General features: G+C 47.7%; 1 protein-coding gene across 9 annotated transcripts in view; it reads right to left on the reverse strand.

Annotated features, from left to right (window-relative positions):
* The window catches only part of ZNF618 (zinc finger protein 618), a 164,702-nt gene that overhangs the window by 95,276 nt on the left and 46,582 nt on the right, over positions 1–22,844 (reverse strand). For 8 of the 9 annotated variants that reach the window (XM_075112326.1, XM_075112318.1, XM_075112323.1 and 5 more), the window contains exon 2: positions 2,394–2,437. The exons of the other annotated variant lie outside the window; for it this stretch is intronic. In XM_075112326.1, the coding sequence (XP_074968427.1) occupies positions 2,394–2,437 (44 nt within the window). The remainder of the gene's footprint in view (positions 1–2,393; positions 2,438–22,844) is intronic. 9 annotated transcript variants of the gene reach the window in all.

Consider the following 22,844-nt stretch of genomic DNA (forward strand, 5'->3'; position numbering starts at 1 on the left):
CCCTGAGAGCAAGCACTGCTGGACCACGCCGATGAGCCCCCCAAAAACTGGGAAAAGAGAAGTTTTCCTCTGTGTAAGACACCCGATGCTGGCACTGCACACCCCTGCCCGAGGTCTGCCTGCCCACCCTGCCGAGCCCAACGCGGCAGGCGCCCCAGAGGTGCCCGGTGCCGGGCAGCGCCGCCGCACCAAAACGCGGCCGGTAATGAGGGCATTTCATTCCGAAATGCCGAGCAGCAGAGTCGGGGCGCTGGGCAGGGACCACGGCCGTGGCCGTGGGGAGCACTTGGTGCGCATTCAGCAGCAGGAGGCAGGGAGAGATCAGAAGAACGGAGCAGGGTTTTAACGTGGAAGGATGCACCTCACCTGCTGGATAAAACTTCAGCAGCACTTTCAAGTCTCCGGAGGGAACAGGAGGGTGTTCTGGCATACAGTTAGAGGGGAGACGGTATCGCTGGCAGTGCAAAGGAGAGGATATGAAACACAGGTCGAGCTGTGAAGGAGGCAGGCAGTGCTGGAGGGGGGCACTGGTGTCTGCTGCTTCGCTGCGAAGGGCTGCACGCACCCAGAGAAAAGCCTCGCGTCTCACCGGGGTCTGCTCCACGCAGCGCCGATGAGCTGCCCCGGGCCGCGCGTGTCCTGCCTCGGCGCCCAGCCCAGCAGCAGCGACCAGCAACCCTTGTCTGGGTGGACCAGTGGTGCTCTCAGTCTGTGCAGATCCTGACAACGCGGAGAGAGCGGCTTCTGCCACACCGTCACAGCTTCACTGCTTGTGCCCCTGGAGCATTCAGGGGCTGCCCACACCGCTGTGCCCCCTTGCTGAGGAGGGGGCAGGGGATGCTGATGGAGATTATGCCAGGACGGGCTGCAGCCCCCCATCCCATGCTGACTTTTTCCTCAGCAACCCAACTGGCTCCAGTTTTCTGTTGTCCGTCTTCCCCCATCTGTGCTGATGGCAAATATGCCTCAGGTGCTCGGTGGTCCCCTCAACGAGCTGTCCATCATCCCACAACATGATGGCACCTCCCTGACTCTCCTACCATCTTCTCCAACTCTCACGGACCTTTCCGTGCTCTGCTGCAGCCCATTCCCTTCCTGGGCCATGCGCTCCCCTCCCTGGTGCACCTTAGGATTGCCCCCATTTCCAGCCCGGCAGCTCTCATCTCCTGTTATCTCCACCTATTTCTACTACAAAACCTTTTAAGCCTGGGAGATGAGTTTGCCAGTTTGTTCATCGATTGCTGACAACCAGGAAACAGCTTCAAGCATGTATGGGACCAGGTAAATCTCACCGTCACCAAAGCCACTCTTGGCTCCTGGCTCCCACCACATCAACGCTGCTCTGCAGAGGAAACCCAACTAAAAGGAATTTGTGCCTGGCCAAGGAAGGAAAGCTGCCCCTTCTTCCATGCCTTCACAGCTCTAGACTGACTCCACCAGGTAGAGATGTTGGACAGTGCACACTGCAGGAGACCTTACCGGCAGGTGCCCCCGACCGCTGGAAGCACCCATGCAAGTACCACCCACCCATCACAGAAACGCAGCCGCCTTGGCGGGAGAAGGCACCACGTACCCGATGCTGTTGGGTTTTGGGGGCTGCTCTAGTAACCCTAGCGCCGGTGCAGCGCAGCCACACTGATGCCAGGGCTGGAAATTCCCCATCACCTGCCCAGCCCAGGCTGCCTGCTGCTCCTCCAGGGACGGAGCGGGACTGAGAAACTTTAGTGCTTCCCAGCAAGGTACGGTGCCCTAGAGCATCAGCAGGAGATGGAGAGACCACAGCACAGGGCAGACCCAACCTCATCACCTCCTTCTTCTTTGTGCCAGGACACACCGGCCGGGGGCTGCCACACGCCCTGCGCACCCTGCCCACCGCCACGCACGCCGGGGGTGGCAGCAAATGGGGTACCGGGAGCAGAGTCCCCTGCATGGGACCCGACGTGTCCTGCACCCACCAGAGCAGGTGCTGCAGAGACACCCCTGCGTAGGATTACAGGGGGCTGAGGGTCACCCCCCTCCTCCCCTCTTGCATGGGAGCAGGGGAGCCTGCACCCAACCACCGCAGCACGGCCCAAGGGCTCCATTCAAGAACCTCATCCCATAACGGTCTTTGCACCATGGCGTGGGCATGGGACTGGGGGAACCCGGCCAAACCACCCCGCACTGCATGCAAACCGCCTCTCCATGCAGCCCCCAAGGCCACAACGATCCTTCCTGCATCCACCTTTTTAGCAAAATCCAAAAACGGGTGTATGGATGCTGCGTTCTAACAGCTCCCAACTCATCCCTCTGGTGCAGCTGCCCTGCGCCACCCGTCTCCAATAGAGCTGCATCCGAGCAGAGCCGCACCTGCCCACCACGTCCCACCCCAGCAGAGAAATCCATCCATCTACCTGCTGGAAGAGCTCCTCCGCCCGCTGCTGTTGCTCTCGTCGGCCTAAGGGGGCAAAAGACATCAAAAAAAAGGCTGTTAGGTTCAGAACGGCAAGACTGCCCTCCAAACTCTTCCTGCTAGCACGCTGCGCCCAAAATACCGGGTTTTTTCCGTCCTGAATTACACAGGCGCCCTGTGCTCCGCGTTGGCAGGACGTGTCGCGTACTGAAACCCAGGTCCGCGGGAGGCCGAGGCAGAATGTCCGGCACAGCCCTGCCATGGGGGCGACTTTCGGAGTCAAGTCGCTCCAGTTGCTCACCTACAATCGTTTTATTACACTTTACCAAAGTTTAATGTAACAATTCCGCCTGTGCAAAAAATACGTGATTTGCAGGAGGGAACTAAGGCAGAAATAGCCAAATTCAATGCTGTGTCCAAGCTGAGATGGCCTGGCTTCTAGATTAGAGGGGCAGGTCCTGCGCACCTCCCTTCGTTAGCGATTAATTGCCTAATTGAGCCCCTCGGGCCATTAGAAGGGGCTGAGCAGGGAGTAACCAGGGTCTCCTCCTTCTCGCCTCCTTTCCCTGGCTCTCTGATGAGAGGCTTCCTTGGAAAGACAATATTATTCCAAACCCAGAAATTTTATTTCTGAATTTGTGCAAATACAAGTTAAAAGATATTAGCTGCATTTCACATTTTGTGCAAATGGCAGAAACAGGCAATTCATGTGCAGCAGGATGGGGGCTAGCCAACGATTTCGATAAAATAAACCCTTTTTTAATTTAAATGCTAATGCACTGAATTAAAATTTAATAACTGAGGAAATTGAAAAGCCGAGCAGGAATATTGGAAATAAATCCAAGCAGAAACAGCTGAAATTAAAAATTCTAGAGAGTGGGAGGATAGCAGCTAAGCTGTCTTATATGATTACATTTTTTTTTTTTTTTTTTTCAGAACGAAGGGGGGAAGGAAAAAAAAAATCCTATCTTTGGCTGGCTGTAGGGCAGTAAATCGAGAGTGCTGTGATTTATTGCTCAATTTTCCTGAGGGAAAAAGGCTTTCTTTCATGCTGAAATATTTCATAAATTTCAAGCCAGCATAAATTCTTAATTTAAAAGTTATGGAGGTCACATTTAGTGCACTGGTGCAATTCTGAAATCTTAAAGGAATAGCAACCAAAAATTGCAATTTGATTTTCTTTTTTTAATTCTTCGTGTGAAATTTTGTTCAAAGGGATTCTCTGAGATACACAAAGCAGAAACATATCCTGGCTTCTGCAGGTTTAAGAAATCCACTGGAAATGAAGAGATAAAAATCTAATTCGATTACAAAAAGGTATTTTTGTTATTATGATTTTTATTATTATTATTGTTAGCCACTTGAGGAATTTCTGTTAAAAATTTTCCTCCCTCCATTGCCTGGGAAAAGCCAGAAGGGAGGAGCTGACAATGTAATTGCTTCTGTTAGATCTCCAATCTTTTGTGAGCACTGATATGTTCATTTGTTATACAGCTGTTCAGCTACAGAAAGGATGTCAGAGCACCCATAATTCAAAGCAATCAATCAAAAATTAATGATTTGTCATGCTTACACAATAAAAAAAAAAAAAAAGCTTTATGGGTTCCTGCAACTGGTAGATTGCTCAAACCTTCGGGGCATTTTCTAGATTAGATCTCTGCGTCCAAAAAAAGAAAAAAGGAGGGGGGAAAAGGAGACTTAATACACAGCCAGGGCAGGGCAGAAACTTGTAGGGTGCTGGGGCATCGGTGTCACCCGAGCTCCCCTAGGGATGGGGTACACTACAATTCCCGTCCATTTGAAGAGCTCTCTGCATAACCCAACCTCGCAAGTCACCCGGTGAGCCCCATTCCCCAGCCGCAGCCAGGTTGCCCAGGCTCTTGCAATTATAATTCCACGTGAAAAAAAGCCCACTGAATATAGAGGTCACCTGGACAAGTTCTCGTGAAAGCCGCAAAATACAGACACCAAAATTAAAGGCACAGACTCGACTCTGCCTTCCCATCATCTGCGGGACCACTCCAGCTGCCAACACCAAGCGCTACCTAAACATTACCAAAAATTGAAATACTGCCACTTGGGAAGCACGTAGCCAGCCTCAATTTTGGCAAACTGTCTGCGATTGCACAGTTATTCATCCCCCATGTAAGCAAGAATTTCTTTACATATAAATTCCTTTTGGGAACGCGTTGTACAGGGATCGTGCTGCCGATACAAAGCCTGTCCGGGTCCCGATGCCGTATGTTATTCCTGGTTACACACACGTGTTTGCTGGTGCCTCTGCCGTGATTTACCACCCAGCCCAACACAAGTATTACTCTGTGAAGGATCACGCATGTAATTCATTTTATGTTCCTTTTCATATTTGTATTTGAGCAAACGAATTGCTGGAAATAAACGTCGTGGGGACTGCAGCCTCCGCGATTCCCGACCATCACCGGCCAACCGCACGGCCCCTTCTGCAGCCAAGATGCGATTTTGTTATGTACTTCTTTCTTCCCTTCCCTTCCCCACTCTGTGTGTCTGCCCTGCCCGCTTGCCCCCCCACCCTTTATTTTTTATAATGACTTCTTTTTGCTTTTTGACCTCTTTTTATGAGCAACTCATGGACACCCCTCTCCCAGAACGTAGCACATACCGCTGCAAAGGACAAGATGTGCACGAAGAGCACAGAAAGGGAGGCGCAACGGTGACCCCGCCAGCGTTAGGGAGTTTCTTTATTTTAAAAGAAAAAGAGAGAAAAAAAGGAACCGCAAGAGGTAAGAGCTCTCAGTCTACACGGTTTCACACCAGCCAAGATGTTCTTGGAGAGGAGGCATCTCCTGGCTATCTCCCAAGTGGGAAACACTCAAAACCCACCAATGGACATGGGCAGAGGTGGCGTGGTTGTTTTTGGGCTGCTGCAAGCCCGCGGCTGACTTCTTAATTTGGATCCATTAGACCTAAGCATCAAGCCAAGTCTGAAGAAAATCAGATTTAGCTGTCTTACAGGTTTCTGGATGCCTAAATAAGCCCATCCTCTCCAAAGGTGCCACCAGGACACACCTTCACACGCTGCTCCGGTTTCCAAACATGCAATTAACTGGCAGATTCTCCATGCCAGCAATTTGTCTTGGTTACAGACTCTTTAGGACCAGCTCTGTTTAGTTCAGCACTTTTGCAGTGCCAGGCACAGCGAATCCTGGCCCAACCTAAGGCTGCGAGATGATTTAATCGTAAATCACCAGCACTAGCACCCGCACTACGTGAGACCACAGCGTGTCCAGCCAAAGCATGGGTAGATGATTTCTTCTGGTTGTGCATGGTATGCAAAGGTGAAAAAGAATAATAAAGAAGTGCCACGGTGTTCTCCTCAAACTTTGCAAAATAAACATAATTACAAGCTCAACAAAAAAGGAAGTATTTCAGCAAAGTGTATGTAAGCTGACCTAAGTGAGCCATTTGACATCCCTCAGCTCTCCATGGCCAGAGGCAGGGCCACCACGGCAGGATGCCCAGGACCCTGTTAGGTGGCTCCGACCCCCAGCAATCACAAAGAAAATCTCAAAAATAATCTGGACACCAAAGACCGACAGCCTTGCATCGGTAGATGTGCCTTTGGTGCCTGGCGAGGTGGCAGCACCCACTGTGCCGCGGGATGGGGCTGCCCAAAGAACCAGCCATCGCACCCGGCTCGACCTCGCTGGAGTAGCCTGGGCAATGCCCACGCCACTCGGGGCTCACCTTCAGCACAGGGAAAAACTGAGCGATGCATACAGATATTTTTTAAAATCTGGCTGAAATAAGCTTTTTTCCTTTCATTCTGCAGTAAACCCATTTGGAATCAAATATGAAGAGATGATGCCTTTTGCAGGCCACGCTATTAATCCATTCAAAATAAAACACTGCATTTAAATTCTAAGAAGTGGTATTTAAGGACTACAAATATCCTAAGCAAGGTGAAGCGGTGAATTGGTGGAAATCACCATTTAACTGCCAGCAACCAGAATGTGCCGAAATGGGTCAGAGCAGCTTTTGACAAAGTAGCGTGTTTGGGAAGGACGAAGAGAAATCTCCTGCGCACCAGTTTACCCAGGTAATTTAATTGGGTGACTTCTTCATTTATAATTGAAAAAGCAGAGGAGCAGAGTTTGCATCTGCCTGCCAGTCAGCAAGCAGGGGAGGATGCACGCAGGGCTCTGAAACACAGGCTGGATAATTAGTCATACAATCTCTCACGTAAAATAATTTACAATTCAAAATATGATTCTCTAAAGCTGCTTTTGTACGCATTGGGTATGTTTAAGGTAGTTTTAACTAATGCTAATAAATATCTATTAAATTAAAATGCACGAAAGCAGAATGTGGTTTCTGGCCATATGCTCCTCGACTCAAGCCGTAAGCAAAAAAGTAAATCATGTGATAAATAAGAAATGTATCAGTCAACATCTCCCAACAGGATAAAGTGTCAAAAATTAGGAGTCCAAGCAGATGTATAACTGACCTGAGAAATGCATATTTATAGAAAGGGCTACACAATATTGGGAAAAAAACCCAACATTTTAACAGTTACAGCAAAAGAACAAAATAGCTAAAAACCATAAAAATGTTAAATGAGATTTCAGAAGATTTAAGCACGGGCTTTCTGCCTGATCACTCAAATGATTATTAAAAACAATTATTCAAATCACTTGGATTTGTATCCACGTACCCTACGCTCAGATCCTCTCCCACGGGCATGATGCCCAATGCGGGACCAGGGTGCCAGGACCCCCCATCCACCACCGCCAAAGCCCTCCCCAGGGGGAAGAAGGTTTTAAATCTCTTTATTTATTCGTACACAGCCATCCCATCACGATTTGCCTCTGAACTTCATCCCGGCTCTGCCGAGGGGAGATGCCCTTAATTCTGCCCAGGGTTTGCAGGAGGAGCAGAAGCTGCTTGCCCCAGCTCTTACTCCAGAGCAGGGAAAAATCAGGTTTACTCTCCAGATGCTTTGTAAAAGGGCTGAATCGTTTGTTTTACCTGAGGAAAAAAAGAAAAAAGAAAAAAAAAAAAACAACAACCCAAAACCCACAACCTACTTTCCCTGAACACCTTGCCAAAGACAGCTGAATAATTTTCGGCGAAACACAAAACACACGTAGTTTAGAAACGAGCCAGCAGCACCCAGCGTGGAAAATTTCACCCCAAATAATTAAAATTTGGCAATGGGAGAAGCAACTGAAAACAGGTCTCACAAAGGAATGTGCCATAAAAATAACTGCAGGCCTGCCTACCTGCGCTGTCTGTTATTATTAACTTCAGAGCAACAGAAAATGCAGGAAGTGCTTTTCCCCCCCCCTTTTTTTTTTTAAACAAAGGGCAAGACATTGGCAGTTTCCTATTTAATTTTCATTAAAGAGAGGGAAAAAAAAAAAACAGAAGCCCTGCACCACACCGAAACATGTGCAAAGCACAAGGACCCGTGAATATGCCCGTGCCTCCCCCCACCTTGGTTTTTTTGATCTTTGCTTCCTCCTGCCAGCACAGGGGATGCTCAGGAAACCCAAAGCGCCAGCTTTCGCATGGCACCGCGGTCCCCTGCGTCACCCCCTCATTGTGCTACTCATCCCCCCACGACCAGCAACGACCCCCAAAGTTTATAAAGAGCACGGAGCAACGTTGAGCCGATGGGCGAGCTGAGCAGGACACGTGCCCAGGTGCTTCCCAGAGCCAGGGCATCCCCTGCACAAAGGAAAATGATCTCCACTGCTTTAAGCTGCTGGGGTCTCATAGAATCATAGAATTTTAAGGGCCATAAGGGTCTGAAAGGGATGAATTTTCCATCAGGGAACAAGTGAGTTCCTTGAGCCGGAGGAATGTGCTGCCTATTTCCTCATCTGCATCTTCCCCTCAAGAAACAACCAAAAATAATAAAAAAATATCTGCAAGGAGGCAATCTGAGCTCTACCCAAGGCATCTTCTCCAGTCCCACAGCAGAGCCGAGCCCAGGAGTGAGGGTGCTGTGTCCCGCCATGCCCATCGCCGGGTCTGCAAACACCCCCGTCCTGACTGTGGGGCAAAACCACCGAGATGCAGGTCGGGGACGCTGGGGGCAGCTTTGAAAATAATAACATCAAAATTATTTGTGAGCATCTGGGGGAATTTTGCCCTTTTACTCAGCTGCAGCCCTGCTGCAGGAAAAAACAGAATGCAGACGGGCTGAGGTCAGTGCTTCGTGCTGCAGCGAGGGGGGAAACCCAACAGTAAAAAAAAAAAAAATTTAAAAAAATCAGATTTTTGAACCCTCCAAGATGAGAACAGCTAACTGTTTTCTCCTTGAGGTCATCAGAAGAAAAAGGCAGTGACTCCCATCACAGCCACAGAAGCACGTGCAGCTCCTGCCAAGCCAGGGATGACCTTTCCAGCAGGCAAGTAGGATGACGGAGGCGCTGGTGATGCTATAAACCAAACCTGCCAGGGACACGCGCAGGTGATGCTCAGCTCCTCCACGTGCTCCACGGGGACATCTGAGAGAGGGTGGTACCAAAAGCCCACGGACCACCCATCCCCATGAAGACCAATGATCACATTTGGGGTCTAATGCAGCATACAGGAAACTCTCCAGCGTGAGAGGAAGGTGCTCGTTACTCCCAGGCATACACATTATTTAAATCCAGCTTTAGAAAGGCTTATTTTAACATTGAGATTTCCCAGGTTCACCCATGGGAAGGTGCTGAGGTGACTGTGACCCACAGGGACACACCTGTTCCCAGCACCCCAGACGCTCGGCACCTGGGGACGCAGGGAGCTCGTCGCTCCCCACGCGGCCGCTCTGAAGCCCTGTGTCTAGAGCATGCCTGAGCGGACCAAAATTCACAAAGTTTATTGAGCAGCCACCTCACCGACACGAGCGCCTCCACAACATTTACATACGCAAATAAAAGCCTCCTGGAGACAGTTGCTCAGCCTAAAAAGAAATCAGAGTGGTTTCTAGATAGGAAAAAAGCATCACCCAAGCTCGGCCAGGTCCCTGGCCATGTCCCCTTCTTGCTGGTGGCCAACCCCCAAAGATGACATGGTCAAAGAAGACCTGAAGCCAGCGAACACCATCACGAAGGGCAACGGTACCACAGGATCACAGTGAATGGGCGAGGACACCCAGGACCTCCCACCCCGAGACAGCATTACAGCTGCCGAGGAGACCCTCGCCCCCCACCCCAGGCTGTCCCCAGGGAAGCCAGGTGTCTCCTCCAGTCCCCCCCATGGGGGTGTGGAGTGACCCCCTCTCCCGGTGCCCGGCCCTGTGCTACCGGGGATAATCAACAGCTGACATTTCTCACCGCTCGCCTTCCCGCAGGTTCCCTGTCGCCGCAAAGCCGCCAGGTGCTTCCCAAACAGCAATTAGCAACAAACGCTAACGATGAAAGCAGCTGGGAGGTCGATCAGCTCAACGCAAAGGTCAGGCGTGAGCACGGGATTTCACTGGAAAAGCCAAAATGGGAATGAGCCCCTCTTGTAGTTTCACTTCTGACTTCACCCGGGGGCCCTCGCTATGCTGATTTCAATTCTCTTTGTATTGGCAGGAGAATTATTTTTCTTTTAACTTCTTTTTTTTTTTTAGGGTTTTGGTTTTTTTTTTTATTGCTTGGTCTTGCAAATGGTGGGACTGTGTTTGCTCAAACTTCTCCCCAAAATCGTATAGCTGGGGCAGGGAAAGTTGCAGCACGGAGGTACAAATTGTAAGTAGGTAAATAATGATAATTTAAAAAAAAAAATCACTATTAAAGTCTAGAAATTATTCTCATTCAGTTTCATTGCATTTACTTCTTGCCTACTGTTTATCATCTTCGCATTTTATAATCTTAATAACTTGGGTGCGTTGCCTGCATCGCCCAATCTCTGAGCTGTCTCAGTAACTTGCAATTGCAAGTTCTTCCAAAAAGTTTCAAACTGAAAATGTACAATTCCTGCTGGAAAAGGCACACACGGGGCTTTGCTAACCAGGCGAGCTGTGCAAACACCAAAATCAGTGAGGCGGCGAAAAATCCCATCGCAAAATCTCCACCAGCCCGGCCAGGAGCTGAACCGCACCAGCGCTGCTCCCTCCTGGAATGGAAAAAAATTGCCTTTGAAGGACCCCAGGTTTTGGTGTCACCTACCACTTGCTCTGGGTCCCAATACTTCAGATAGCTGCAGACATGTTTAAGGACTGTAAGCCGCTGCCTTTGAGTCAAGGGAATATTCATAGGAGTAATTTTATGAACTTGCTGAAAGTACTGACAGAATCTGTACTTTGAATTTCAATTTTTCCTCCTCTGGCAGCCCAGGGAAATTCAAGTAGCACATGCTAGCAGAAGGAGAACAAAGAAAGGGAACATTAAATAAATTTTAACCTAAAACTACAAATGTTCAAACAAGTATTAAAAAGCTTCAGCCTGATGTACCTTTTTTTTTCCCCAAAACAGTCATGAAATTAAAATTATGAATTAAATCAATGCAGCAAATTGGTCTGGATTTAAAGAGTTACTCCTTGATTATAAGCAACAGAAAAGTAATCAAAATATTTTTTTCATCTCCTATTCCTCAGTGCTCTCCTTACCCTGTTCTTTACGAGAAAAATAATCAAATTGAGGGTGAAGAGCAGAAAAGGCATTACTGATTACTTCTGAACTCTCATATTATAAAAGCTGGAAAATAAGAGTGACCAGGCAAAACAACAGAATTATCTGCATCAAGCGGTTGTTTACAGATGGTATGAGTTTCCCAGCAAAAGAAACAGCTGGAAATATTTTTAAAGAATAAATGTATATGGAATGAAACCTTGGAGGGGAGGAGGGGATTATTATTTTTTACTTGGGGAAAAAAGGGGAGAAGGAGCCATGCAATAGTGTTTCAGAAATCCACCCATTTTTCCAGGTTTCCAATTTCACAGGAAACTCTCAGGAAATCAAATTTTTAAAAAAATCCCATTACAGGCACTTCTCCAAGTTGATAAAACAAACATATCTAACAAGCTACGAGTGCACACGGAAAAAAAAAATTAAAATAGGGCTTATTTATACACGGAATCCCACTCGTTTTACCACAGAAGTGCCATTAAACATGTTTTGTTCAGGCGTTTGTGAGCAGGCACTTCTCCTGGCTGTGCGTAGGCAGGCTTTACTTTGAAATGCTGTGTCTGATGGGGCTGCGATAGCTTCCCACTGCACGAGCTGCCCCCACGGCAGGAACCACCAGGAGCCATCCACCTGCAGAGGTCCAGCCCTTCCCCCGCTGGAGCTGATACGATGTGGTGGGAAAGACCTGAAAGTTGAGTTTAGGACACGCCACCGCAAGGGGAGCGGGCTGGGAGCACGTGGGGGGGCTCTCACCGCAGGTCAGCTGGTGGGAGGCAACCTGAGAATCCATGTTACCTCCACCGCACACGGAAGAACTCAGCAGCACTTGAATGGAACAGTTTCATCTACCCCAAAATAAGTCTCTGTGCAATCACAGCAAGAGCAGGGGTTTGCCGTGGTTGGAGGCGCGTGGTGGGGAGCACAGCCTCCCGAGCAGGCCCAGCGTGGAGGCGGTGGTCACAGAGCTTGGCATGGTTTGGCCAAAGTGAAGACCAGCCAGGAGACACCTCAAGCTCTCAGACAGCAGGATGTCCAAATCCAAATGCACTTGCAGGTGCAACACTGCAACACGGACACCACGCGGGAGCATCTTCTGTCATTGCTAGCCCACACTCCTGAAGCATGGTAAAGCAGGTCAAGTACCTGAGAGCAAGACGGCCCATCAGACACAGACCCACCTGTATCCTGAGGCACTGTAGATGCTTGCTAAGCATTAAAAAGGATGCTGGGAAGAGGGAGCCAAGCCTGGATCTAGAGGAAAAACCATCTCCCAACTGGGTACCTCCCTTCTGCCCATGAAACCCCAAAGTCCCACCGCTGCCTCCCAGAGTGAGGACAGACACGCACATGCACCATCCTGCTGGTCCCTCGCAAGAGTCTGTGACCCTCAAGAAGCCCCAACCCAGGGCACGAGATAAAATTAAAAACAAAACCAAAACGAAGCCCACGTTAAGAACCAACTTGGAGGACTGCTCACACTGGTGGCACATCAACTGGCCGCAGCATCGTGGATCTCGGAGCCAAGAAGGAGCCCTGTGGTGGAGCGCTTCTTGGAAGAAGCTTTCATAAGAATAAAACTTTGCCCTTTAAATCTGCAGAGGCTGTGAAGCACGTCCCAGAGGAGCTGCTCCAGCTCATGGTTCAGTCGTCTGTGTTTCAGTGGGAATAATGTGATCCCTGGGCAGTATTGTACATTTCGGAGTTGTTTCTACCTCTTTTTTTTTTTGAAAATTTTGGAGAATGCTTTGTGTTCCTCCATAATTAACAGCACCGCACAGACGCAAGGTACTGATTGTTCAGCTTAGATCTGAGGTACATAACAAAAAATAAATTTTTTGTCAAATACACCACAATCCAAGGCAGAAAATTAGTATCTAGAATTAAAAAATGCAGAATTTCATAAATATCACAGTGAGACAGTGTTAGGAACAGGACCATAAGGAGGTCCAGCACTGGCCAAGGGTCCCCTGCAAGGCTGGCACCCGTAACCCCTTCCCAATGCTAGTGGGGAAGGCTCTGCATTTGCAAAACAGAAGTTTTATCCTTATAAACAAAATCCCTTGTAGCATTTAGAGATAGGCTATGAGGCTGAAACTAAAACATTTACTGTTGCGAGGTTAACTACGGGATGTCACCTTCTCTCCTAATTTTGTCTGATTGGCTTTTTTTAATAGCATGAAATGGTGGTAATTTTACTTTGGAAGGAGGGGGAAAGTCAAACCACATCGATCTAAAAGTAAGAAGGGGGGAAGGCACACAAAGCTGGATAATTTTTTCAAACTTAAAAAAGAGCAGTAATTACAGGGGGAATAATTCAGAAAGAGTTTAGTCTGCCTGGCTCCCTCAAAAATGAGGAAAAAAAAAAAAAGAAAAACGCAAGAAAGAAAATAGTGAAAAGAGAAAAAAGATAAAAGAGAAGGAAGGGAGGAAATGAAGGAAGTTGGAGAAAAAGCAGCCTTAAAGTAGAAATCTTAGAAATTCTGCTGACAAAATAACTCCCAACAGCCAACCACAAATCCTATAAATATCACCAGATCGACTCCCCAAGCAGATATAAATCAATAAACAAACAAAACCTCCAAGATTAAAAAAAAAAAAAAAGAATCGAAACCAAAATTATAAAAAGACCAAAAAACGCAGAACAGCCTAGCTGCTCTCAGCAAGGGCGGGTGGGTTTGCTGCCTTCCCGAGAACGACGGCAAAGTGGAAAAATGAGGGAAGAGGAAAAACAGCTTTTCCTGGGTACATTTAAACCCGTTAAGGCTGCAGCAGCAATCCTGCTGAGACACCGCTTCTCTCCTTGAGATAACCCAGCTATTGCCCAAGGGCAGAGGGGATGGTGACCCCACACCTCTCACCCAGGAGTCCTCCAACCAGGCACGGCATCCGGAAGAGCAGGATGTCACCCGGTACCATCGACCTTTGCTTTTGTCACTCCCAAATCAACATCTCCGAGCAATCGGTTGGGCTAAAGAAACCATTTTTCAAGCAGTTTGCGTGGGACAAACATCACCCAGACCTGACCCGTGTGACCTTCAATCCTCCGTAGTTCATAAAGATGAAAAAAATTACGAGGGCATGGAGCTGCAGGGAATATTTTCAGCCAAAAGCATAGCTATAGTGAGACTGACCACTGCATGGATTAGTGTCATTTTTGCTGAACCATTCATACATATGACACTCATTTTCCAAAAGTGGAAGTGACACAGTCTGACATTTAAAATTTTCTCATTCATACAGGCAAAATAGCTGTCCTATTTATTTTTTAAGCAAGAACCATATGATGTGTTCAAAATCTAAACGAAGCTCTTGGAATCCCCAGATTCTGTTCAACTCAAAACTATGCAACCCAAAATGACATTATTTTCTGGTCAACAGCAAAAATTAAAATCATTATAGTTTTCTTTTGGCCCAACCTGAAAAGTATTTTTTCAACTTGTTAGAGCTTCAAGGAAACAAAAAAATTCTATTATTTGCACAGCCGTGCCGCCAGACAGATTTGTTGGAGCCTCACAGGAGAGCCACCAGCATGATGTGAAAAAGGCACAAATGTTCTTACAGGATCCAGTTCAGGGTTGGATTCTGCAGGCAGCACCACTAGTCCTCTGCCAGTCTGCAGGCCAGCAGCTGCGGCAAAGCCTTGTGAAAGGAAAGCCAGCAGGTGACATCACCTCCCCAGAAGTCAGACACAGCTTTGGGTCATGTCTAAGAACAAGAGAGAAATCCCTGAGCCCGTGTGTTGAAGCCTAATCTCCAAATGAAGTCTGGGTTTCCCTGCAAAACAGACTGCTGCTGCCAGAGCCAGAGAGGGCTGGTTCTGCCTCCGAGTTGAGAAAGGAGCGATGACCCCACTGAAACGGATCCGTGGTCCTGTACATGAAAAAAATACTAGGCCAAGGGCTGTCTCCTCCTCTAGATGTGCCACCAGAAACCCTCCGGCCACCAGCCTGCTCCAGTCCCACATGCATATCAACTGCAGCAGATGCTGGGCTGGGGAAAGCTCAGGTGTGCCAGCTTCCACAAGCTCTTCCACTGAAAAGTTAAAAATGATGCTCACCTATGCTGCATGCTGCGGCAGCCCCACACACAGTTATTCACCTTGGGTGCATTGTTTTCCACTCAGATCATATATAACCTCAGCAGCAGCCAAGGATATTTTCTGTATGTTTGTACCCAAGGAACACGGCATACCACAAATTTTGGGACTGGCTTAAAGAGCATCATCTCCGATAAATTATTCTGCTGAGTACTTGGAAAATCTATTCAGCCCAAGAACTGTAATCTGCGCATAACATTCCAAGTGAGGGATTAAAAGTATGGGAAGCTGTGACAATTCAGGGCATGTGTATAAAAGCCCAGGAAATACTGGGGGCTGTCCTTGAATCCCCAAACTCCATCCTGGGTGGGGGATCTCTACTTTGATGCACTTTGCCTCCACATCGTGCTAAATACAAAGGAAGACACAGGACGTTCCTGAGTCTAGGAGAAGGTTGGCTGGAGAGAGACGGGCACATGAAAGACGGACATCCCCTGGCACAGGCAGGACAGGCTGCAGAGAGCCCTTCAGAGAGCTTCACCACTACAAATACTCAAAAGCATCTTTACTCCAGCCTTTTCTTGGTCAAGCTGCCAAATTAACGGGGGCACCTCCAGTTAATTCCGTTTATCTCCTCACCCATTGCAACACATCCCTGAAGGGGTGAGCAGACACACCAGGCCAGAGCGATGGACAATGTTTGCTAAAGCTACAGCAGGTCAGAGATCTGGGACGGCGGACGGTGGACACCTGGCAATAAGCCATAATACCACATTTTCCACGAAAAGGAAAGAACCAGGCAACCCGTACCCAGGCTCAGAGGAAAAGTAAGGTCACAAATTGCTCCAGTGTGTTAGGGCACGGGCTCAAGAGCCTAGCAAGTGTCCAAGCTTTCCCCTGCCAAGACAAGCTGAACACCTGCTGGGATGATGACTGAAATGGGACTGGAGATAGCCTAGGACGTTACACTGAAAATAGTACCTCCTCTCACATTAGTGAGTCATGCGATAGGTGTTACTCAAACCAGAGAAACATCCATCCTTCCATCCAATTCCTTCACTACTCTATCTAGCATTTATTTTAAAGACAGAAGGCCAATACCCACTTAGTTACACTCTACTCGTTTGCCAACTGCAACCCCAAAAACCCCATGCCTAAGGAGTACCATCTCCCTACACACTAGGAATGATACAGACAACTTTTAATTCCTTCCTTGGTGGTTTCAAACCAGACCACCTTAGCAAAAATGGAAATTTCTTATTAACTAATGGTTATTTATTGGTGTAAAGAAAACTGAACTCTAAGCCGCCTTCTCCTTTGAGCTAAGAGAAGCTCCAGTCCCTGAAGCCACAGCTCTAAGAGATGCTCACCGCACTCCTGGTGGGCAGTGCCTGCAGAGAAGCCAAAGAGTGGCTTGTCCAGGGGAGTATCTGCTGATGTAACCCACAATGCCTCCTCCAGTGACTGGTGAACATGCGAGCAACCATACTGTAGGTCTAGTCAAAGCTCCTGAAAAAGTGATTGAATATTTCCCTGTCTAAGCTCCCTGCCCACAGAAACTTAGGTGCCTACACATCATGGCCAATGTGAGCAGATATGCAAGACAACCGTGCTGGCATGTACATGGATCTGCTCAAGGATCCCAGCTGCTTTAGCTCAGGTTATCCTTAGCTCCTTTTCTTAAGAAGGATAAACATCAATTGTCTTATGTCCACCTGGATGATTGAGAAAAGATGATCAAGCTGGTGCTCCTCACTAGATCCAGATGATCACTGCCACTCGTACACTGCGACAGGAACCTTACAGCTCTGAGATGCTTGTCCCAGGATCCACAAACATGGGCCAAACGGCTTGAACGACACCTCCACTGGGAGTGGGCAAAGGAGAGCAAAGATGAACACATGCTTCTGCAAAAGACGGCAGCACCTACAGTGACTTGTGCCTGTACTGCCGCACCAGTCTGTCAGGGTCACCAGCCAACCTCAGAACGTCAGGCTCCAGCCAAGGACTTGGGTTCCCCAGCAAGATCTGAGATGCCAAAGCAGCTTCCTGGCTCCGAGCTCTGAGGGTCTTCATAAAACTTTGTGCCTCGCAAACAGATTTTTGCGGACGTTGTGTGCTCTGCAGAAAACCACAAAAGTTATTCTGCTTGCTTCCACGAGGGCATGGCTACCCTTCGGCTCTGCCTCTGCACGGGCAGCAACGGAGCTTCACTACATCCGCATGGATTCACTACAATAATTCTCCATCAACGTTACTTCACAGGACTCTATCTCCCACTCATACATCTGGTAAGGCGGCAGCTTGCAGGCTCAGTGTATTGGTCTCTGGTGACTAATTGCCTAGGTAATAAAAAAAAGAAAAAGCTACCACGCCACAGCTCTGCAGCCACTGTATTGCAGTATGAAGTGGACACGCTCTTGAGTCTCCTGGGATTCCCCAAATTCTGCAGCCAGGAGAGGGTTCAGAAAAAGGACACTCAGAAGGTAAAACCCCACAGTGCCCGTAAGGCTCTTAACGTGACCTCCAGGCTTCCCTGCAGCCACTAATGGGCAAACTCTGCACTTCGCACAAATTATCACGACTATCAAAACTACCTTTACAACGGAGCTTTTATTTCCATATATTTGAAGCTGCTTTCCCCTTTTGTTTCTTCTCTAAACTGGTTAAAATAAGCATTAAGGGATATAATTATGTTGTTAGCTTAATTGCCTACTTAAAGCAGAATCTACAGGGGTTTAATGCAAGATTTGAAAAGGGGGGGGAAGAGGAAATTGGGATATTAATGGATACAATTTTAAAAATGAACCCCTTCTGGGGAGAAGTGAGTTTGGGGCATGGGACAGAGCGTGCAGGGGGAGGAGGTGGAATCAGCCCCCATCCGTTTCTGTCGCAAGGTTTTGTCAAAATGCAAATTGTTGGCCCACTCCTTCTGCAGTCTAATTTTGGAAAATTTGACCTAATTAATCAGTAACCACCACAAAAAAAAAAAAAAAAGTATCCCTCTTTCAGTTTGAAACCTTAATGCTATAATTGGCACGACACACTTAAGCTCAGGATAGGGGCTGTTATCCAGTACGTGCCCGATGCTGCAAGGACCACTCCAGTTGGGAAATCTCTTGCTCCTACATCACCCAAGAGAGAAATAAGCATTTTCCACAGACAGGGGAGCACGAACAGCACAAAGGGAGGAAAAAAATTTGGTACCTGCCCTTATTCTGGTAGCTGCTTTCTAAAAAAAAATCACCGGTGCCAATATGCAAAGGCAGAAGGATGCTCATCGCCGCTACGAACCAACTCATCCTCTCCTACGCACGCTCACGCACGGGCCCTCTTTTGTATTTATTTAGAAACACTAAACTAAATCTTCAAAGCTTCCTGTGTTTACAGCGCAGCATTTAACCAGTTTTATGCCAGACCCAAAAAAGGACAGGACAAAGCCTGCTGCCGAGCAGAGCAGAGCGCAATGCTTTCGGAGGCCGGAGAGCCAGCCGTGAGCTGCCGACGGACCCGCCACTTCCCTGGTGTCGCTAACAGCATCGCACAGCTCTGGCTGGGGAGAGAGATTTAAGGCATTAGCAAAAACTGTTTTTCTTTTTCGTTCGTGGTCCTTGATGCCTCTAATTTCTACATTTCTCCTCTCTTCCCGTGGAGAGTCACCAGGGCTGGTATTGTCTCCGCTGTCTCAGCAACTGAGATGCTGTTTCTCAAGCACTTCTGGGCTCCTTTAACTAAAACCTATAGATTTAGCTTCTTGGGCACCGGGTTTTGTCAGACCTAGAATTAAGCTTAGAGCTTCTCCATGCCACCTTCCCCTCCCCGGCTCGACTGCTTTATTTAAAGTATGGCTCTAACCAGAGCTAAATCCCACGCTCTGAACCTCCAGTTTGACTCAGAAACTCCGTTTCTGCAGGTTTTCGATGACCTTCCCCTGCCCAGCATTCGCCACGGAGCTGGGGCACATGGGGGACACAAAATTTGGGGGAAACCCCCACCACCACCTTTACAAGGCTTTGCTGCCTGTATGACTCAGCAAGGGAAAATGCTCATGAAAATCCAATAAATACACATGGGAAACACTGTTTTGCTCCTGCAGAGACGGAGCAAACCTTCATCAACAGCATTTTCTCAGAAACACAGGCTGAGCAAAACCGAGCGCCACCATCTTCTTGTTTTCCCAGAAAGAGAAACAAAATGGTGATCGCAAAAGAGATGCTTCCCACCCAAAACAAGAGCCCTCCAAGGGTCCACTCCCTCACCTAGGCTGTGCTTCCTAAAAGCTTATTTAAATAAAATGTTGAAATCTTTAGGAAAACTTTTTATTATATTTATTATTCAAATATTCAATACTCAATGTATTACTTCAACTATTATGATATTTGAAATCTTCAAAAAAGCTATTTTATGCTGTGAGCAGCTCCCTCCTTACAGCCTCTGCAGACACCAGAGAGAGACCATTGCTGCGATTTTGGAGAATGATGGCGTTTGATGTGGCTGCGCAAGGGAACATCACACTGCTGGACGAATTATTGGTGTACTCAAAAAAACCTCAGAATTAATGTATTTCAGTGTCTCCTTGGGAACACAGAGGAAATGTGTATTGTTAGAAAGTTCGATATTATTAGGAGGAATATGTATAGCACAAATTAAGGATTTCAGAGAAGAAGCCACCTTGGATCATTTGATTAATATAGTAAGTACTTCCTATACCGACATAAGTGGATTTCAAACAACTTGAACTCAACATAATTAAATGGATTAATAAAGCACCAGAATTAAGACATTAGGTTGAAAGGAAAAATGTGGAAGAATTTAGAAATTAGCAGATAAAGTAGGAGAAAGTAAACAAGGGGATGCATCAAACGACAGGCTCATAAATCCTGGGGAGTCCAACTGTGAGTCCGTCCAGCCACCGCCACCGAGCACCAACCAACAGCACCACCAAAAAATACAACTGTAAAAGCCCATACTGGAAACCTAACCTCGTGCACAGATTACATTAAAACCACATTGAAAAATAACACCATTACAAAAATCAAAAATTGGAAAATGCCAATGTTTGGTGGGATCCACCCTGGGCTCTGTGCTGCCAGCCTGCCCTGTGCTCTGACGCAGCCCCGAAATGCTTGAATCCATGCTACTTCTTCCACGGGACCCTCAGCTCTTCCAGCGCCTGGTCTGATTTAGAAAAAAATTAAAATAAAGGGGGAAAAAGAAAATTTCTAGTGGCCAGACTTACCTGGCCAGTGCCACTGCTGGATGACCAGGTCATTGATTCCGCAACATTTGTGCATAATAACTTCTTTCAATTTAAAATTCAAATTTTTAAAATGTTTTGTAGCAACAATTATAAGTACCTTTTCTCTTTTTTCCCCCTCCCATATTTGTGCTTTCCTCCATACCAGGGTTTGGGCAATGCGGGGACACTGAGGACATGGGAGGGACACTGTGCTCAGCCCCCGGCCCTGCCGTGTGCCACCCCAGCTGCCCTTCCTCTTGAGGCTCGGCTGAGCATTTGCAGCTCGAGTACTTTCCGAGGTTAATAATTCAGCCAGATCAGGGTGTTTTTCCACAGTGCCACGTCCCTGAAATACAAGAAGTTATCCCGATTTTCCACTCGATGCCCAATAGCTGTTTTGGTCTCCTTCCCTGGAGCAAAGCACTCGGTGACTGCGCCAGCCCCAAACTGGCCGCTGAAGCCCGGCGGGTCATTTGACCACCGCTAGGAGGGAAGGCCTCAAAACTCACAAAAATTCCTAGAGATCAGCAAAGGACAAAAGACCCCCAGAGGGGCACGGATCCAGAACTGCCCAGGTCCAGCACAACGTGCTTTCCCCCACACCCATGGCAATTTTTTGGGCTCACCGTGGGCAAACCTGTCTTCCTCCGAGCCTCATTCATCAGCCAGGGCAGCGGTAGCTTTTGCTGCAACTTCTCCAAACTAATTCCGCCCTTAGGCAGACACCTGGCTTGGAAAATTCTGTCCCAAACACTTAAGAAGTTTTGGCAGAGTTATAAAGAGTCGAATGCAGGGGCTTGTCGGAGTTGGGCAATCTTCACCGGCAGCGCCGCTGCCAGCTCCGCCTGCAGCGCAGCCACACAAGGGAAGCAAAGGCCAAAATGAAAAATAATAATTAAAAAAAAGGTAAAGAAAGAAATAAAATAAGCTGAATGAGTCATTGTTCGTCAGAGGAGAGGAGGAATTGGGAGGTTTTTTGTTTGTTTGGGAGGGGGTGGCGTGTTAGAGACACTGAAGGAAGAAAGGTTGTTTTGTTTTGCTTTGTTTTATAGATATAACACAGGAAAAGTCTTGTTTCGAGATTGAGCAGAGCTATTAATGACAAACAAAATGGTTGTCAGTCACGGACTATATTCACCGGGTAATGAACAAAGTAGTATTTTTATTATACACAAAAACAGACAAACCATCCCACCACCAGCCACGAGCCTGGGACCCTCTGCAGCCCACCGCAGCCGGCGCCCAGCGCCGCAGCCGGCACCCCGCGCCAGGACAGACCCCTCCTACACACCCAGCCCAAGCCCCGGCCTGGCCCTCGCCTCCTCTTGTGCTTGGCTTTAGCCGGGGAAATAAAAGCTAAAGCCCAAATGCACAAGCGAGCAGTTAATTCAAATTGCTTTAACTGTTTGCAGGAGTAAGGGCAACACGAGGATGCGAGGACACAACAGCTGGCAGCACAAGACGGCACGGGTTGTGCAAACCAAGTCCAAACGGGCCTTTTTAGGGATGTTTAATCTTTTTTTCCTTTTTTGATGAAGTGAACAAGAAACAACGTTAATGAATCATGACCACATCATGCGCCCTGTGACCTTGCGGAGTCACCAGCAACTCCCGCTCATTTATTTTTCAAACAGAACTCGGAAATAAATATAAAAGCATCACTAGCCCATGTCCTTCTCAACGCAGCTGTCAGGAGAACAAAAAGAAAAGACGTTTGGGCAATAAGGAAGTAGGGAAGAATTTAAACAAACAGCCCCAGCGCAAACCCACGCCCGGCCGGTGCCGTCCCGCCGCCAGGCTGTGCCCGGGGGCACCGGCTCCGCTCGCAGGCAGCTGCCACGCAGGTGCTTTGCAAATCCCATCCCACATGCCACCACAACTGAACTTTGGGAAAGCCTTTAACACCTCAAGCTCATGAAGTCTTACACTCAAAAAAAAAAAAAAATTAAAAATATACTTAGGGCTTTACTAGAGCTTTTTTCTGTAGCTCCTATTTAAGTTTCAGCAAACTTACTAAAACAAGGGCCGGGGAGCTTCACTCCAGCAGTACCACATCTACCGAAGCCACCCAGACTTCAATTTACTGGCTGACATCAGACACAGAAGTGCAAGGGTGTTTGGGGGAGAAAAGTATGCCCTGCCTGAAGGGGAGCGGAGAGGTCCCCGTCCCCATCCCCGTCCCCGTCCCTGTCCAGGCCAGTGTTGAAGACCCCCTTGCACACAGAGAGACGACCATTTTACAACAGCTCTTGCTGGCAGCACGGGAATGCCCATGTCATGAATCGTGTCCTTCCTTATAACGAGAGGAGAATTAAACCTAAAACATGAATGGTGAATTTCTTGAACTATACAAGGAGAATTTCTCACAGCCGATGATGCTGTAAAAAAGGCAGTGGAGACAGCACACAGTGATCAGTAATATTATTTTAGATTTCCTCTTTCATTGGCACCAATAACATGAATTTTAAGGTCATCTTACAACAGTTTTTGAGACATTTTGAATCAAAATGGCTTTTTTTTATCTTTTTTTTTAGAGAAATATTTCTGTGCAGCACCATGGGCTTGGTTTTGTTTTCATTTTTTGGCTTTAAAGGG

This window comes from Phalacrocorax aristotelis, chromosome 17 (genome assembly GCF_949628215.1).
Source record: "Phalacrocorax aristotelis chromosome 17, bGulAri2.1, whole genome shotgun sequence".
Classification (NCBI taxonomy): domain Eukaryota; kingdom Metazoa; phylum Chordata; class Aves; order Suliformes; family Phalacrocoracidae; genus Phalacrocorax; species Phalacrocorax aristotelis.